Source organism: Stenella coeruleoalba, assembly GCF_951394435.1.
Source record: "Stenella coeruleoalba genome assembly, chromosome: 6".
NCBI lineage: Eukaryota > Metazoa > Chordata > Mammalia > Artiodactyla > Delphinidae > Stenella > Stenella coeruleoalba.
In genome coordinates, this window is record NC_137151.1 from 34,358,431 (window position 1) to 34,376,918 (window position 18,488).

The following is an 18,488-nucleotide window of genomic DNA, read 5'->3' on the forward strand; positions in this document are numbered from 1 at the left end:
TTTTTTTTTAAAAGAAAAGGGAGAGAGCAAGCGAGACACTGGTCTTCCTCCAAAGCTTAGAGTTAGCCTTAGATACAAATCGTTCAGCAGTCGCAAAACTACATGGACTAGCAAGACATGTCATAGAATGATTTCTTTAAATCATGTGATAAAATTCTGCCTTAGAATGAACATACTCACTTTTTAATTATCAAATATTTCTGTAGATGTTATTCCACAATCTATGCAAGATTTGCTGTGCATGAATAATGACTTTCCTCCCAGAGCACATTGCCTGGTAAGATGGTAAGTATACATTTTACTCAGATAACTTTTAGTATGTATGTCAGGAAGGCCCCATGACTGACTCCAGGTTTGATGATTTTCTAGGAGTTCCCACTGGGCTCAGCATGTAGTTGCTGTTATTGCTAGGATTTCTTAGAGTGACAGCATGCAAAGCAAAATCAGCAAAGGGAAAGGTGCCTTAGGCAAAGTTTGGAGGAAGTGCAAGTGTTTAAGAGTCCTTTCCTAATGGAGTCACAGAGGACATATTCAGTTCCTTTAGCAACAAGTTGTGACAACACATATGAAACGTTTTCTACCAGAGAAGCTTGTTAAAGCCTCAGCTCTCAGGTTTTTAATTAGGGGCTGGTCACGTAGGCACCCTCTGACTGTTACATAACAAAATTTCAGACTCCTAAAAGGAAAGCAGGTGTTCAGCATAAACCGCTTTGTTTGTACAAACAGTTTAGGCACAGTAACTCATCAGTTAGGGAAAATGGTGAGACGCCTCCACAAATCCAGGTTCCCAGGTACCAGCCAACGGGCAGCCTTAGAAGTAGGCCTTTCTGAGGATAGCAGTCATAGTCCTGCTGTTAAATCCTTTCTGAACAGTATGTGTCATAATCTAGGTTGTACCTAACTATAATTCTGATGACTAGCATAGAACGCTTAAATATCATAGGAAACTTAATATATATTGCTGAAAATTGAATTGACATAAAATGTTGATCTCAAACAGTTATGTGATAACATCAAAACTCTCTTACGTCTGTTAAACTTTCTAAAGATCTTTTAATCTTTTTTCAATTATTCTCAGCATCTCTTTATTTTGAAGAGGTTGGTGTTAAAACATACTACCATCAAAATGGCCCAAGTATGAGTATATGGTCAAGGAAGGAGACCTAGTTGAAGGAAATTTATATACTGGTTTTAAATTATTCTGTTGGTGTGAGTTGGTCTTTTGATTTTTTTTATTAAAGAATTTCTAAGGAAAGGGAAAATGACAGTATCTGTGTTTGTTTCTTTTTTCTTCATTCCATTGTGATTACTATATCAAGTAGGTTATGTAGCACTAAAAAGAAGAAAACTATTTGCAAGTGCAATACACTGGTTAATGTTTCACAAATAGTCCTGTTATTTTAATCTGATCTTTTAAAAACTGTGAACTTAACTACAAAAGGAATTTAATGAATAAATTACCCATTTAATTTAATCCATCTAGATTCTTTTATCTTTTAAAATGTGAATACATACATTTAACATGACAAAATATGTCAGAAGGCAGCTTGTATAATAGAGCATGCATTTATGTGCATTCATTCATTCAGCATTAATTGACCATCTACTGTTTGGTCAGACGCTGAATTAGACAAACTAATGTTTAATTTCTAGCTCAAGTACTTATTATCTCAGCAACTTTGGGCAAGTTATTTAATTTCTCTGATTTGGTTTCTGCATTGGTAAAGTAAGAATAATAAATAATATGTGCCTTTGAGAGTAACTGTGAGGATTTAATAAGATAATAACACATAGTGCATATATCAAAATCTCACTGCTGTTATATAATTTCTGTTCAGCTTTTTAATATATATTTCAAAAAAGTGTATTTGACAAGTAGTCCATAGTTAAATATTCATTGAATAAATACATGAAACCTTTCTATGTATGAAATTAATAAATCACTTGTTAGTGATTTCTTTATTAACGGAAGTCACTTGTTAGTAGTTTTTTTTTTAAATAAATTTATTTGTTTTATTTATTTTTGGCTGCGTTGCATCTTCGTTGCTGCACGCGGCCTTCCTCTAGTTGCGGCAAGCGGGGGCTACTCTTTATTGCAGAGGACAGGCTTCTAATTGTGGTGGCCTCTCTTGTTGCAGAGCACAGGCTATAGGTGCGTGGGCTCAGTAGTTGTGGCTTGAGGGCTCTAGAGCGCAGGCTTGGTAGTTGTGGCGCACGGGCTTAGTTGCTTCGCACCATGTGGGATCTTCCTAGACCAGGGCTTGAACCTGTGTCTGCTGCATTGGTAGGTGGATTCTTATTTTTTTTTCTTTTTTGCGGTGGGCGGGCCTCTCACTGTTGTGGCCTCTCCCGTTGTGGAGCACAGGCTCCGGACGCACAGGCTCAGCGGCCATGGCTCACAGGCCTAGCTGCTCCGCGGCATGTGGGATCTTCCTGGACCGGGGCACGAACCCATGTCCCCTGCATTGGCAGGCGGACTCTCAACCACTGCGCCACCAGGGAAGCCCTGGTAGGTGGATTCTTAACCACAGCGCCACCAGGGAGCTCCCAGTAGTTTTTTTTCTTTAATATTCCCATTTGCTTTTTAAACATTTTATTTTTAAAATTAGCATAAAGTAAATTGACCTTTTTTTGTTTTTGGTGAACAGTTCACTGAACTTTAACACATGTATAGGTTTTTTTTTTTCCCTTAACATCTTTATTGGAGTATAATTGCTTTACAGTGGTGTGTTAGTTTCTGCTTTATAACAAAGTGAATCAGTTATACATATACATATGTTCCGATATTTCTTCCCTCTTGTGTTTCCTTCCCTCCCACCCTCCCTATCCCACCCCTCTAGGTGGTCACAAACCACCGAGCTGATCTCCCCGTGCTATGCGGCTACTTCCCACTAGCTATCTATTTTACGTTTGGTAGTGTATATATGTCCATGCCAGTATCTCAGGTTGTCACAGCTTACCCTTCCCTCTCCCCGTATCCTCAAGTCCATTCTCTAGTAGGTCTGTGTCTTTATTCCTTTCTTACCCCTAGGTTCTTCATGACTTTTTTTTTTTCCTTAGATTCCATATATATGTGTTAGCATATGGTATTTGTTTTTCTCCTTCTGACTTACTTCACTCTGTATGACAGACTCTAGGTCCATCCACCTCACTACAAATCACTCAATTCGTTTCTTTTTATGGCTGAGTAATATTCTATTGTACATATGTGCCACAACTTCTTTATCCATTCATATGTCAGTGGACACTTAGGTTGCTTCCATGTCCAGGCTATTGTAAATAGAGCTGCAATGAACATTTTGGTACATGACTCTTTTTTTTTTTTTTTTTTTTTTTGCGGTACGCGGGCCTCTCACTGTTGTGGCCTCTCCCGTGGCGGAGCACAGGCTCCGGACACGCAGGCTCAGCGGCCATGGCCCACGGGCGCAGCCACTCCGCGGCATGTGGGATCCTCCTGGACTGGGGCACAGACCTGCGTCCCCTGCATCGGCAGGCGGACTTTCAACCGCTGCGCCACCAGGGAAGCCCACGTGACTCTTTTTGAATTATGGTCTTCTCAGGGTATATGCCCTGTAGTGGGATTGCTGGGTCGTATGGTAGTTCTATTTGTAGTTTTTTAAGGAACCTCCATACTGTTCTCCATAGTGGCTGTATCAATTTACATTCCCACCAATAGTGCAAGAGTGTTCCCTTTTCTCCATACCCTCTCCAGCATTTATAGTTTCTAGATTTTTTGATGATGGCGACTCTGACCGGTGTGAGATGATATCTCATAGTAGTTTTGATTTGCATTTTTATAATGATTAATGATGTTGAGCATTCTTTCATGTGTTTGTTGGCAGTCTGTATATCTTCGTTGGAGAAATGTCTATTTAGGTCTTCTGCCCATTTTTGGATTGGGTTGTTTTTTCGTTATTGAGCTGCGTGAGCTGCTTGTAAATTTTGGAGATTAATCCTTTGTCAGTTGCTTCATTTGCAAATATTTTCTCCCATTCTGAGGGTTGTCTTTTGGTCTTGTTTATGGTTTCCTTTGCTGTGCAAAAGCTTTGAAGTTTCATTAGGTCCCATTTGTTTATTTTTGTTTTTATTTCCATTTCTCTAGGAGGTGGATCAAAAAGATTCTTGCTGTGATTTCTGTCATAGAGTGTTCTGCCTATGTTTTCCTCTAAGAGTTTGATAGTGTCTGGCCTTACATTTAGCTCTTTAATCCATTTTGTGTTTATTTTTGTGTATGGTGTTAGGGAGTGTTGTAATTTCATACTTCTACATGTACCTGTCCACTTTTCCCAGCACCACTATTGAAGAGGCTGTCTTTTCTCCACTGTATATTCTTGCCTCCTTTATCAAAGGTAAGGTGACCATATGTGCGTGGGTTTATCTCTGGGTTTTCTGTCCTGTTCCATTGGTTTATATTTCTGTTTTGTGCCAGTACCATACTGTCTTGATTACTGTAGCTTTGTAATATAGTCTGAAGTCAGGGAGCCTGATTCCTCCAGCTCCATTTTTCGTTCTCAAGATTGCTTTGGCTCTTCGGGGTCTTTTGTGTTTCCATACAGATTGTGAAATGTTTTGTTCTAGTTCTATGAAAAATGCCAGTGGTAGTTTGATAGGGATTGCATTGAATCTGTGGATTGCTTTGGGTAGTACAGTCATTTTCACAGCGTTGATTCTTCCAAACAAGAACATGGTATATCTCTTCATCTATTTATATCAACTTTAATTTCTTTCATCAGTGTCTTATAATTTTCTGCATATAGGTCTTTTGTCTCCTTAGGTAGGTTTATTCCTACATATTTTATTCTTCTTGTTGCAATGGTAAATGGGAGTGTTTTCTTAATTTCACTTTTAGATTTTTCATCATTAGTGTATAGGAATGCCAGAGTCTCTATGCACAAATTTTGTATCCTGCTACTTTACCAAATTCATTGATTAGCTCTAGTAGTTTTCTGGTAGCATCTTTAGGATTCTCTATGTAGAGTATCACGTCATCTGCAAACAGTGACAGCTTTAGTTCTTCTTTTCCAATTTGGATTCCTTTTATTTCTTTTTTTTCTCTGATTGCTGTGGCTAAAACTTCCCAAGCTATGTTGAATAATAGTGGTGAGAGTGGGCGACCTTGTCTTGTTCTTGATCTTAGTGGAAATGGTTTCAGTTTTTCACCATTGAGAACGATGTTGGCTGTGGGTTTGTCATATATGGCCTTTATTATGTTGAGGAAAGTTCTCTCTATGCCTACTTTCTGCAGGGTTTTTATCATAAATGGGTGTTGAATTTTGTCGAAATCTTTCTCTGCATCATTTGAGAGGATTGTATGGTTTTTCTCCTTCAATTTGTTAATATGGTGTATCACATTATTGATTTGCATATATTGAAGAATCCTTGCATTCCTGGAATAAACCCCACTTGATCATGGTGTATGATCCTTTTAATGTGCTGTTGGATCCTGTTTGCTAGAATTTTGTTGAGGATTTTTGCATCTATGTTCATCAGTGATATTGGCCTGTAGTTTTCTTTCTTTGTGACATCCTTGTCTGGTTTTGGTATTAAGATGATGGTGGCCTCGTAGAATGAATTTGGGAGTGTTCCTCCCTCTGCTATATTTTGGAAGAGTTTGAGAAGGATAGGTGTTAGCTCTTCTCTAAATGTTTGATAGAATTCGCCTGTGAAGCCATCTGGTCCTGGGGTTTTGTTTGTTGGAAGATTTTTAATCTCAGTTTCAATTTCAGTGCTTGTGATTGGTCTGTTCATATTTTCTATTTCTTCCTGGTTCAGTCTCAGCAGGTTGTGCATTTCTAAGAATTTGTCCATTTCTTCCAGGTGTCCATTTTATTGGCATAGAGTTGCTTGTAGTAATCTCTCATGATCCTTTGTATTTCTGCAGTGTCAGTTGTTACTTCTCCTTTTTCATTTCTAATTCTATTGGTTTGAGTCTTCTCCCTTTTTTTCTTGATGAGTCTGGCTAATGGTTTATCAATTTTGTTTATCTTCTCAAAGAACCAGCTTTTAGTTTTATTAATCTTTGCTGTCGTTTCCTTCATTTCTTTTTCATTTATTTGTGATCTGATCTTTATGATTTCTTTCCTTTTGCTAACTTTGGGGTTTTTTTGTTCTTCTTTCTCTAATTGCTTTAGGTGCAAGGTTAGGTTGTTTATTTGAGATGTTTCCCGTTTATTAAGGTAGGATTGTATTGCTCTAAACTTCCCTCTTAGAACTCTTTTGCTGCATCCCATAGGTCTTGGGTCGTTGTGTTTTCATTGTCATTTGCTTCTAGGTATTTTTTGATTTCCTCTTTGATTTCTTCAGTGATCTCTTGGTTATTAAGTAGTGTATTGTTTACTGTCCATGTGTTTGTATTTTTTTACAGATCTTTTCCTGTAATTGATATCTAGTCTCATAGCATTGTGGTCAGAAAAGATACTTGGTACGATTTCAGTTTTCTTAAATTTACCAAGGCTTGATTTGTGACCCAAGATATGATGTACCCTGGAGAATGTTCCATGAGCACTTGAGAAAAATGTGTATTCTGTTGTTTTTGGATGGAATGTCCTATAAATATCAATTAAATCCATGTTGTTTAATGTATCATTTTAAGCTTGTGTTTCCTTATTTATTTTCATTTTGCATGATCTGTCCTTGGTGAAAGTGGGGTATTAAAGTCCCCTACTATGATTGTGTTACTGTCGATTTCCCCTTTTATGGCTGTTAGTATTTGCCTTATTTATTGAGGTACTCCTATATTGGGTGCATAAATATTTACAATTGTTATATCTTATTGGATCGATGCCTTGATCATTATGTAGTGTCCTTCTTTGTGTCTTTTAATAGCCTTATTTTAAAGTCTATTTTGTCTGATATAAGAATTGCTACTCCAGCTTTCTTTTGATTTCCATTTGCATGGAATATCTTTTTCCATCCCCTCACTTTCAGTCTGTATGTGTCCCTAGGTCTGAAGTGGGTTTCTTGTAGACAGCATACATACGGGTCTTGTTTTTGTGTCCATTCAGCCAATCTGTGTCTTTTGGTGGGAGCGTTTAGTCCGTTCACATTTAAGGTAATTATCGATATGTATGTTCCTATTCCCATTTTCTTAATTGTTTTGGCTTTGTTATTGTAGGTCTTTTCTTTCTCTTGTGTTTCTTGCCTAGAGAAGTTCCTTTAGCATTTGTTGTAAAGCTGGTTTGGTGGTGCTGAACTCTCTCAGCTTTGCTTGTCTGTAAAGGTTTGAATTTCTCCATCAAATCTGAATGAGATCCTTGCTGGGTATAGTAATCTTGGTTGTAGGTTTTTCTCCTTCATCACTTTAAATACGTCCTGCCAGTTTCTTCTGGCTTGCAGAGTTTCTCCTGAAAGATCAGCTGTTAACCTTTTGGGGATTCACTTGTGTGTTATTTGTTGTTTTTCCCTTGCTGCTTTTAATATGTTTTCTTTGTATTTAATTTTTGATAGTTTGATTAATATGTTTCTTGGCGTGTTTCTCCTTGGATTTATCCTGTATGGGATTCTCTGTGCTTCCTGGGCTTGATTAATTATTTCCTTTTCCATATTAGGGAAGTTTTCAACTGTAATCTCTTCAAATATTTTCTCAGTCCCTTTCTTTTTTTCTTCTGCTTCTGGGACCCCTATAATTCGAATGTTGGTGCATTTAATGTTGTCCCAGAGGTCTCTGAGACTGTCCTCAGTTCTTTTCATTCTTTATTCTCCTCTGCAGTAGTTAATTCCACTATTTTATCTTCCAGGTCACTTATGCGTTCTTTTGCCTCAGTTTTTCTGCTATTGATCCCTTCTAGAGTATTTTTAATTTCATTTATTGTGTTGTTCATCATTGCTTGTTTCCTCTTTAGTTCTTCTAGGTCCTTGTTAAATGTTTCTTGTATTTTCTCTATTCTATTTCCAAGATTTTGGATCATCTTTACTATCATTATTCTGAACTCTTTTTCAGGTAGACTGCCTATTTCCTCTTCATTTGTTAGGTCTGGTGGGTTTTTACCTTGCTCCTTCATCTGCTGTGTTTTTTTCTGTCTTTTCATTTTGCTTATCTTACTGTGTTTGAGGTCTCTTTTTCGCAGGCTGCAGGTTCATAGTTCCCGTTGTTTTTGGTGTCTGTCCCCAGTGGCTAAGGTTGGTTCAGTGGATTGTGTAGGCTTCCTGGTGGAGGTGACTATGCCTGTAGTTTGGTGGATGAGGCTGGATCTTGTCTTTCTGGTGGGCAGGTCCACGATTGGTGGTGTGTTTTGGCGTGTCTGTGGCCTTGTTATGATTTTAGGCAGCCTTTCTGCTAATGGATGGGGCTGTGTTCCTGTTTTGCTAGTTGTTTGGCATAGGGTGTCAAGCACTGTAGTTGCTGGTCGTTGAGTGAAGCTGGGTCTTGGTGTTGAGATGGAGATCTCTGGGAGATGTTCGCCATTTGATATTACGTGGAGCTGGGTGGTCTCTTGTGGACCCGTGTCCTGAAGTTGGCTCTCCCCCCTCAGAGGCACAGGATTGACTCCTGGCTGGAGCACCAAGAGCCTTTCATCCACATGGCTCAGAATAAAAGGGGTTAAAGGAGCAGCTGATTCGCGGACTCTGGCTCACTCAGGGGGCAGAGATGGAGGGGTACGTGTGTGGGGTGAGCTTGCGGTGGCAGCAGCCAGCGTGATATTGCACCAGCCTGCGGCACGCCGTGCATTCTCCTGGACAAGTTGTCCCTGGATCTTTGGACCCTGGCAGTGGCAGGCTGCACAGGCTCCCAGGAGGGGAGGTGTGGACAGTGACCTGTGCTTGCACACAGGTTTCTTTGGTGGCCGCAGCAGCAGTCTTAGCGTCTCATGCCCGTCTCTGGGGTCCCCGCTGATAGCCGCGGCTCACGCCCGTCTCTGGGGCTCCTTTAAGCAGCGCTCTTAATCCCCTCTCCTCACGCACCAGGAAACAAAGAGGGAAGGAAAAGTCTCTTGCCTCTTCAGCAGGTCCAGAATTTTTCCCGGACTCCCTCCCAGCTAACCGTGGCGCACTAACCCCCTTCAGGCTGTGTTCACGCCGCCAACCCCAATCCTGTCCCTGGGATCGGACCGAAGCCCAAGCCTCAGCTCCCAGCCTCGCCTGCCCCGGCGGGGGAGCAGACAAACCTCTCGGCCTGGTGAGTGCCGGTCGGCACTGATCCTCTGTGCGGGAATCTCTCTGCTTTGCCCCCCGCTCCCCTGTTGCTGTGCTCTCTTCCGCGGCTCCGAAGCTTCCCCCCTCCGCCACCCGCAGTCTCCGCCTGCGAAGGGGCTTCTGGTGTGTGGAATCCTTCCTCCTTCACAGCTCCCTGCCACTGGTGCAGGTCCCGTCCCTATTGTTTTGTCTCTGTTTTTTCTTTTGCCCTACCCAGGTACGTGGGGAGTTTCTTGCCTTTTGGGAGGTCAGAGGTCTTCTGCCAGCGTTCAGTAGGTGTTCTATAGGAGCAGTTCCACGTGTAGATGTATTTCTGATGTATCTGTGGGGAGGAAGGTGATCTCTGCATCTTAGTCTTCCGCCACCTTCTCAAATCACCTCCATGTATAGGTTTTTTAAAATTGCTACCACAGTCAGAATGTAGAACAGTTCTGTAACCTCCCCCAAACTCCTCTTCTTTGTTATAATGCGGACAGTCACTGATATGTTCTGAATCACTACAGTTTTGTCCTTTCAGGAGTGTCATAGAGATGGACTCAAAGAGTAATCATGTGAGACTGGCTTCTATCACTCAGCATAATGCTTTTGAGATCCTTTGAAGTAATTTTTTTTTTTTTTTTTTTTTTTTGCGGTACACGGGCCTCTCACTGTTGTGGCCTCTCCTGCTGCGGAGCACAGGCTCCGGACGCGCAGGCTCAGCGGCCATGGCCCACGGGCTCAGCCGCTCTGGGGCATGTGGGATCCTCCCGGACCGGGGCACGAACCCGCGTCCCCTGCATTGGCAGGCGGACCCTCAACCACTGCGCCACCAGGGAAGCCCCTGAAGTAATTTTTTATCAATGGTTTTATCCTTTTTATTGCTGAGTAGTATTCTGTTTTAAGGATATACCACAGTTTAATCATTTACCTGTTGAGGGGTAGTAGGATTGTTTCTAGGATTGGACATTTATGAATAGAGCTGCTGTAAATATTTTTGTATAGATGTTTTATATGAAAATATAGTTTCAGTTTACTTGGGTAGATATCTAGGGTGGGATTAAGTCATATGGCGAGTGTATATTTAACTTTATAAGAAACAGCCAAACTGAGTTCCAGAGTGACTGTACCATTTTGTATTCTCATCAACAATGTATGAGAGTTTCAGTTGCTCTATATCCGCAGTAGTACTTGGTGTCAGTTATTTTAGTTTTAGCCATTCTAATAGGTATGTTGTGATATCTCATGCTAGTTTTAATTTGAATTTTGAATATCTGTCATGTGTTTATTTGCCATCGTATATACTCTATGGTGAAGTGTCTGTTCAAGTCTTTTGTGCACTTTTTAATTGGGTTGTTTTCTTACTGCTGTGTTTTGAGAGTTCTTTATATATTCTGAATACCCATATTTCCTCTGGACAGTAGTTTATCTTTTCATTCTCTTACTAGTGTCTTTTCCAGAATAAAAATTTTAAATTTGATGTAGTTCAGTTTATTAGATTTTTACTTTATAGATCATGCTTTAGTGCCATGTCCGAGAACACTTGCACAAGGTCACAAAGCCTTTCTTCTATTTGATAAAAATATATAAACTTAAAAAATTTTTTTGGCTTATTTTAGATTTATGAAAAGTTATAAAGATAGTACAGACTGTCCCGGGATACCCTTCACCCAGTTTTCCCTACTTTTAACAGTTTATGTTACCATGGTATGTGTGTCAAAACTGAGAAACTGGGCTTCCCCGGTGGCGCAATGGTTGAGAGTCCACCTGCTGACGCAGGGGACACGGGTTCGTGCCCCGGTCTGGGAAGATCCCACATGCTGCGGAGCGGCTGTGCCCATGAGCCATGGCCGCTGAGCCTGCGCGTCTGGAGCCTGTTGCTCCGCAACGGGAGAGGCCACAACAGTGAGAGGCCCGCGTACCGAAAAAGAAAAACAAACAAACAAACTGAGAAACCAACAGTGGTACATTATTATTAGTTAAACTTTATTTAACTAGTTTTTCCACTAACATCCATTTTCTGTTGCAAGATCTAATCTGGGATACCTCATTGCATGTAGTTATATCTCCTTAGTTTCCGTTCTGTGAAAATTTCTGTCTTTCCTCATTTTTCATCACTTTGAGATTTTGAGGGGTACTAGTCAGGTATTTTGTAGAATCTCCTTCAATTTGGGTTTGTGTCTTTTTAAAAACTTTTTAAAGTAAGAAAAATTATTTTATGGTTACACGTGGGTTATGACTTTTGGAGAGAATACCATAGAGGTGAAATGCCTTTGTATCATATCATATCAGAAGGTCATGTTATTATCATGACTTAGTCACTGGTGATATTAACTTTCATCACATTGTCAATTCTGTGTTTTATTCTAAAAGTTTTACATTTTATATTTAGAGCTGTTATCCATTTCAAGTTAATTTTTGGATAAGATTCTTTTTTTTGCATGTGGATGTTTACTTGTGCCAACCTCATTTGTTGAAGAGTTTCCTTTCATCATTGACTTACTTTTGCACCTTTGTCCAAGATCGTTTGGCCATATTTGTGTGGGTTTGTGTCTTGGTTGCTATAGTTTTGTAATAAGCCTTTAAATTAGGTAGTGTGATTCCTTCAATTTTTTTTTTTAAATTTTCAAAGTTGTTTTGGCTACTCTAGCTCCTTTGCTTTTCTATTTAAATTTTAGAATTGGTTTATCTATGTCTACAAAAAGTCCTGTTAGAATTTTGATTGGAATTGCTTTGAGTCTGTAGATCAGTTTGGTGGAGAATTGGTATGTTTACTATGCTAAGTCTTCCATTTTATGATCATGGTTTCTCCAATTATTTAGGTCCTCTTTGATTTCAGCAGACAGATCCTGTATATGTTTTGTTAGATTTGTATCTAATTACTGCTTTTTTAAAAGGAGCTATTGTAATGGTATTATTTAAACATTTTTCATATCCAGCTCTTTGTTACTAGTATGTAGGAATATGGCTAATTTTTGTGTATTGACCTTATATCCCATGACCTTACTAAATTCAGTTATTAGTTCTCGGAGTTTTGTGATGTCTTTTGGATTCTCTTTGTAAACAGTCATGTTGTCTGTGCATAGGGGTAGTTTTATTTCTTCCTTTCCAATATCTGGTTCTGTTTTTCTCCTTGCCTTTTTTTTTTTGCGGTACGCGGGCCTGTCACTGTTGTGGCCTCTCCTGTTGCGGAGCACAGGCTCCGGACGCGCAGGCTCAGCGGCCGTGGCTCACGGGCCCAGCCGCTCCGCGGCATGTGGGATCTTCCCGGACGGGGGCACGAACCCGTGTCCCCTGCATCGGCAGGCAGACTCTCAACCACTGCACCACCAGGGAAGCCTTTCCTTGCCTTTTAAACTAGCTAAGGCTCCAGTAAAATACTGAATAGGAATGATGAGAGTGGACGTCTTTGTCTTGCTCCTAATCTCAGAGGGAAAGCATTTAGTCTTTTACTATTAAATATGTTAGGTGTAGTTTTTTCATAGATGCTCTTTATTAGGTTGAGAATGTTCTATTCCTAGTACGCTGAGAGCTTTTATATGAATGGATGTTGAATTTTGTCAAGTGCATTTTCTGCTTGAATTGATATGATCATTTGTTTCTTGTTTCTTTTTTTTTAAATTATTTTTTGGCTGTGTTGGGTCTTTGTTGCTGCGCGCGGGCTTTCTCCAGTTGCGGTGAGAGGGGGCTACTCTTCGTTGCGATGCGTGGGCTTCTCATTGTGGTGGCTTCTCTTGTTGCGGAGCACGGGCTCTAGGCGCACACGCTTCAGTAGTTGTGGCTCGTGGGCTCTAGAGTGCAGGCTCAGTAGTTGTGGTGCACGGGCTTAGTTGCTCTGCGGCATGTGGGATCTTCCCTGACCAGGGCTCGAACCCGTGTCCGCTGCATTGTTAGGCAGATTCTTAACCATTGTGCCACCAGGGAAGTCCCTATTTGTTTCTTCTGTAGATTTTTAATATGGTGATTACATTGGTTGATTTTGGTAGATAGCTCTTTAGCTTTGCATCGCAAGATGAACTCTACTTCAGCTTCTTCATGGTGTAATTTGTATTTGTGCTTATATGTATTGCTGAATTTGATATGCAGGTATTTGGTTGAGGACTTTAGTGTCGGTGTTAATAAGAAATATTAGTCTTTAGTTTTCCTATATTTTGATTTTGATGTCAGAGAAATGCTGGCCTCATAACATAAATTGGGAAGTAATTTGTTCACTTCTGTTTTCTGGAAGAAACTGTGTAAAATTGATGCTATCTTCTTTACTATTTGGTAGAATTGCCATTGAAACCATCTGGGCCTGGATTTGTTTTATTGAGGTGGCAGTCTCTTCTAAGATCCAGGCTTTAAGGAGAAGTCGTAGTTCCAGTTCCTTGCCTCATGTACACCCATATCCCTGAGGGGCCATTCAAAACGTTACAACCTGTGTACTGATTTGGATTGATGGAAAGTCCGTGCACAGACAATGCTTGATTAAATATAAAGGATACAGAAGGAAACTGATGTGTTTAGGGTACTTTGTAGAGAGATTGGTAACATCATCAGAAAAAGTATGCAGCTTCTTACTCTCAGTCCCTCATAAGCAAGGGATGCCAATATCTGAGTCATATTATACTTTTGGAAGCATAGTTTCGAGACCTAGCCTTATTTATATTTATTATGAGGCTCGGGCAATTTAGACATAACCTAGCCTGGATACATGCCAAAGACAGCTTCCCTTGAGCTGGTTATACCTTATCAGTCTCAGAGTGATATAATTCATATTATTTATGTGAATTTAGCTAAGCTAAATATGTGGTATTCTCAGACATAAACAGACTTTTCTTCCATCACTCTCTGTCTAGTCTATCAAAGCACCTTCAGTTTTGCAGACAGCTTTGTGAGCCGTACTAATAGGCTTTTAGCCTCTGAAAGGCTTATCCTGTAAAATCCCAATCCCTAGTCCCTAGCTGTGAGGGCCTATATCCAGAGTTGATAATCCCCTGGTTTTCTTCAGAGTCACCTTTGCATGCTTACTTCTGCCATTCAGTTCCCTCTTTGTTTCTGTGACTCAGGAATCGCCTCTTTATTCTTTCAAGTTCAGCTCTGTATTTCAAAAACATTATCATGTCTTATTAGGTATTTTGGTGTGTTTGGGGGGAAGGAGGACCTGTGTCATGTCAATCTGCTGTATCACTTCCATTTTTTAAATTTGATTTTTCTTAAAGGTTAGAAGACCAACAACCATCTTTTGAGAACTATTTGAAAATTAGACATATTAAAAGTATGTGTGTTTTCTTTTACTCAGCAAACATTCTTTTTAAACACTTACTGTGAGCCAGGTACTGGGATATGAAAGATAAAATGTGGTCCCTGCCTCAGTGAGCTTTGGGATTAGAAGAGGGATAGAGACAAGGGAACAAATGGCAACACTGTTGGTAAGTGCTCTCATGGAGGGCAGCACAGGGCTTGATGCAAACTCATAGGAGATACTGCCTTTCTAGACAGATCAAGTCAGGAAAATGTTTCCAGAAGAGGTGATGCCTTACCTGAATCCTGCAAGGCAAGTGAGAATAAGCCAGGTGAAGTTAGATGAAAAGGTATTCAAGGCCGAAGAAGAGCATCAGTAGACGTGATGATGCCTAAATGAACTTGAAACCTGTGAGTAGTTTGGTAAGCCTGGAGTATGGCAGCTGAGTGTGGAGAATGGCAAAAGATGAGGTGGTGTCTGTGTATTTGGAGCCTAATGTGAACTGGGCATCTTAAGGAGATTTCATAATGTTTGCATACTTATGTTTTTTTTACAGAATTTTAAAATTATAATTGTTAAAAATAAAAATTCTTAAAATTTTCAAGGATACAAATTAATCACCATGGTTCTTAGCAACTGAAGAATAAGATACACAGAAGTTTTCACTTATAAATATTTCATTCTTTTAATTGAACTAAAGTTAATAAAGCAGACACTGAAAATTTGAGGTATTATGCAAAATATTTATACCATACATAATACAGTTAGTAAAGACTGACCCTGTCAGAAGGAGAAAAACTTAACATATGATTAATCAAAACTCTATTAATCTATTAAAGATTCTATTAATCTTTAGAAAATAGAACATTTATGTCAAATGCTGAATTTTGATGGTTTAAGTTTATAATCTACACCTATTTTGATATATCCTAGTTTCAGTTTTTATATCAGGCACATGCCAGATTAGTTTTAAGCCTGTTTAACTTTTTAAAGGATATTTTATAAAACTGGTCTCAAGAAGATACGTGGGCATGATTGCTGCTGAACCTGGACTTGGGTCTGCACAGCACAGCCAATCAACTAAAACCGCGTTGTGGTGAAGTAAAGTGCATCATTTATTGCAATGTACCAAGCAAGGAGAACGGGCAGCTTATGCTCAAAAGACCCAACTCTGCGATGGCTTTTCCAAGGCACCGCATGGTCCATGATCAGCTTGTGCTCTGTTCTTGGACTGGTTGACATCAAGGTGAAGTTTCACACATCATCAGTCTTCTGGCTCCAACCAGTTTGGGGTCTTCGTGCTTGGGGTCGGCAGTTTTCATCTGGTGGGGATCTGGTTTCTGTAAAAACAAGTTAGGAATGTGTGTGAGACCTTTATATCTTTCAGGGAACTGGGAGTTCAGTGACTCTGCTATATGGCTGACTTATAGTCTAAATTGTTACCAGTTTCTTGGCCCAACATCTTTGCTTTGTCTCTACATGCTCACATTTACTAGTAATTAACTCTTGAGCCAGCCTTTTGAGATTCAGGGGAGGTCTGGGAGACTAAAGCAAAAGCCTCTTGCTTCAAAAAACAGGGACACAAAGTCTTGTTTACAGTTTCACGATCAAGTTTTATAGTCTAGGCAAGGTAACTGTTCTTAATGATGTGATCTGTTGGCTGATTCTCTCTGCCTCCTTATATAACCTATCCTTTAAATACCTTCTAATGGCCTGATGCTGAAATCATCGTTAGAGATTTATTCCCTTCATTATTTGTTACTTATTAAAAGAAAATTAGCCCTGGAAATGACACAGACATTAGCCTTAGAAGACATTTATGTCCAAAGGTAAATTTATGAGATACTTTTTGAGCAGAGGGTGTGGTAGCCAGGATAATGAACCTCTGTACCTCCTAAAGATGTCCACATCCTAGAACATGTGAGTATAGGTTATGTGGCAAGAAGGAATCAAGAGAGCAGATGGAATTAGGGTTGCTAATCAGCTGATTTTAAGATGGGGAGATTTTTCCTGGGTTATCTGGGTGGGCTGAGTATAATCACAAAAGTTCTTAAAAGTAGAAAAAAGAGGTAGAAGATAGTCAGTGTCAGAGTGTTGTGATGTGAGAATAACTTGGCCTGCTGTTCCTGGATTTGAAGATGGAAGAAGGTCATGAGCCAAGGAATGAAGGTAGCCCCTAGAAACTGGGAAAGGCAAGGAATGGATTCTCCCTTAGAGTCTCCAGAAGGAATATAGCCTTGCTGACACCTTGACTTAGCCTGGTGAGACTTGCGTCAGACTTCTAACTTATAGAACTGAAAGATAATAAATTTGTGTTTTTCTAAGCTGCCAAGTTGGTGGTAATTTGTTATAGCAGCTATATGAAAATAATACAGAAAGTGAGAGCATAAATGTTACATGCCTGAGGAGACTTTACTGAGATTAGAAAAATACACTGAAAGTACAGCTAGATTTAACTGAGGACAGATTTTTGTCTCTGATTTTGCCTTTGTCTAGACTGGTCTTTGGGCTTTCACCTTCAATCACACTTCATTGGTCACCACAAAGAAACAGCAACAGCGTAAGCAGCAGTCCATAAGAAATCTTGTCAGCTGTGTAGTTGAATAATTACGATAGCTTTTTAAAAAGAGATTCATATTTGTGATTTTAATGTATTTTTTTTCTAGTCCTAGAAAGAGATACGTGTAAAAGAACCTGATAGTTTTGAAAGAATGGTATTTAGCCCTAAGGACCTGTAAAATGTTCTTATTCTTTCAGAAGCAAACGTTTAGAGGACTTCCGGTAACTGTGACATGAAGAATTGTCAATTCCTCTCTGGAAAAAAAAAGTGTGAAAAAAAAGTATGAAACTGGAAAAAAAATAATCAAAACAACCATTTCAAGGCACTAGAGGCAAATAAATTTAGGAGCATTTATTCTTGAACAACTGCTAGAGCTTAGGTAAGAGTAGAGGGAACCTCTGGCCCTTTTGCCCGTTGCTGTTTCTGTCACCTCCCCCTCTTCTCCCCAGTCTGTGTTGATGAGAACTGTAGCTTTCCAGTCTAGGTTGGCCATGAAAACCATAAGCTCTATTGCCAGATGGGCAGATTTGATTCTGGGTGGAGGGCAAAAGCCTGTGGCTTTGCCTACTAAAAGTAGCAGACTCAATTGAGAATGGATGGGGAAACCCTGTACCTTTGCTAGGTCAAGGTTCCACACCTAGTCCAAAGCCAGTGGTGGATTATTCAGAAATGTAACAGGGAGATCCTGTATGAAAGCCATAGTAGAGCTGGATACACTCTGTACACATCCCTGTGTGATAGGGAAACTACATGTGTGCGTGGAAGACCCAAGAGAGCCCTAACTTGAGAACTGGTTGCAACTTTGTATGCATTCCCCAACCTGGACACACAGATCAGTCAGCAGAAGGAAAGCGTTATGGGCTCAGCTATTTGAGCACAATCTGTGCCCAAATTACTGATTTACCACTAAGCTACACAGACAAGGGGTAGCCCCTAGGGAGCCAGGCTAAAAGATAAGATTACTGAATAGAGACATAAGTAACAATACTTTGGGGAATACAGATTGCACAGTTGTAGTCTGCAATTTACTAAATACAAACAAACAAAAAAGAAACTAACAACCAGCAGAAAGTTAAACAGGACCTGATTTTACTACAATATGTTATCTAAATGTAATTTTCAACCACAAATTAATAGATTTGCAAGGTCACACAGGGAAGTGTGACATGTGTAAGTAGAAAAAAACAGTCGGTAGAAATGGACTCTTCATGGGGTCCAGAGGTTGGATGCAGCAATAACTTCAAAGCACTTATAAGTGTGTTCAAAGAATTAAAGGAACTGTATCGAAAGAATTAAAAATAGACTAACAATGAGTCAAATAGGAAGCCTCAATAAATAGAAATTATAATAAAGAACTAAATGGAAATTCCTAGAGTTGTAAAGGATAGCTGAAATAAATTTTGACCAGATATGCTCAAAAGCAGATCTGAGATAGCAGAATAAAGAGTTGGTAGATTTGAAAGATTAATAGAAATTATCCAATCGAAAGAATAAAAGAAAAAGTTAGAGAAAGATGAACAGAACTTTAGAGATGCATGGGTCAGTATCATTGTTCCAAAGTATACTGTAATGGGAATCCCAGATGAAGAGAAAGAA

General features: G+C 39.7%; 2 protein-coding genes across 10 annotated transcripts in view; one reads left to right on the plus strand and one right to left on the minus strand.

Annotated features, from left to right (window-relative positions):
• Positions 1–18,488, plus strand: part of RAB3GAP1 (RAB3 GTPase activating protein catalytic subunit 1) — a 131,362-nt gene that overhangs the window by 42,686 nt on the left and 70,188 nt on the right. For 2 of the 4 annotated variants that reach the window (XM_079924969.1, XM_079924970.1), the window contains exon 5: positions 207–285. In XM_079924969.1, coding sequence (XP_079781095.1) covers positions 207–285 — 79 coding nt within the window. Of the gene's footprint in view, positions 1–206; positions 286–14,739; positions 14,755–17,089; positions 17,272–18,488 lie in introns of those variants that run through there. The other 2 variants (XM_079924971.1, XM_079924972.1) reach the window with 2 other exon arrangements.
• ZRANB3 (zinc finger RANBP2-type containing 3) overlaps positions 15,355–18,488 on the minus strand; it is a 362,989-nt gene continuing 359,855 nt past the window's right edge. For all 6 annotated transcript variants that reach the window (XM_079924961.1, XM_079924967.1, XM_079924959.1 and 3 more), the window contains one exon: positions 15,355–15,672. In XM_079924961.1, the coding sequence (XP_079781087.1) occupies positions 15,574–15,672 (99 nt within the window). In that variant the 3' untranslated portion in view covers positions 15,355–15,573. The remainder of the gene's footprint in view (positions 15,673–18,488) is intronic.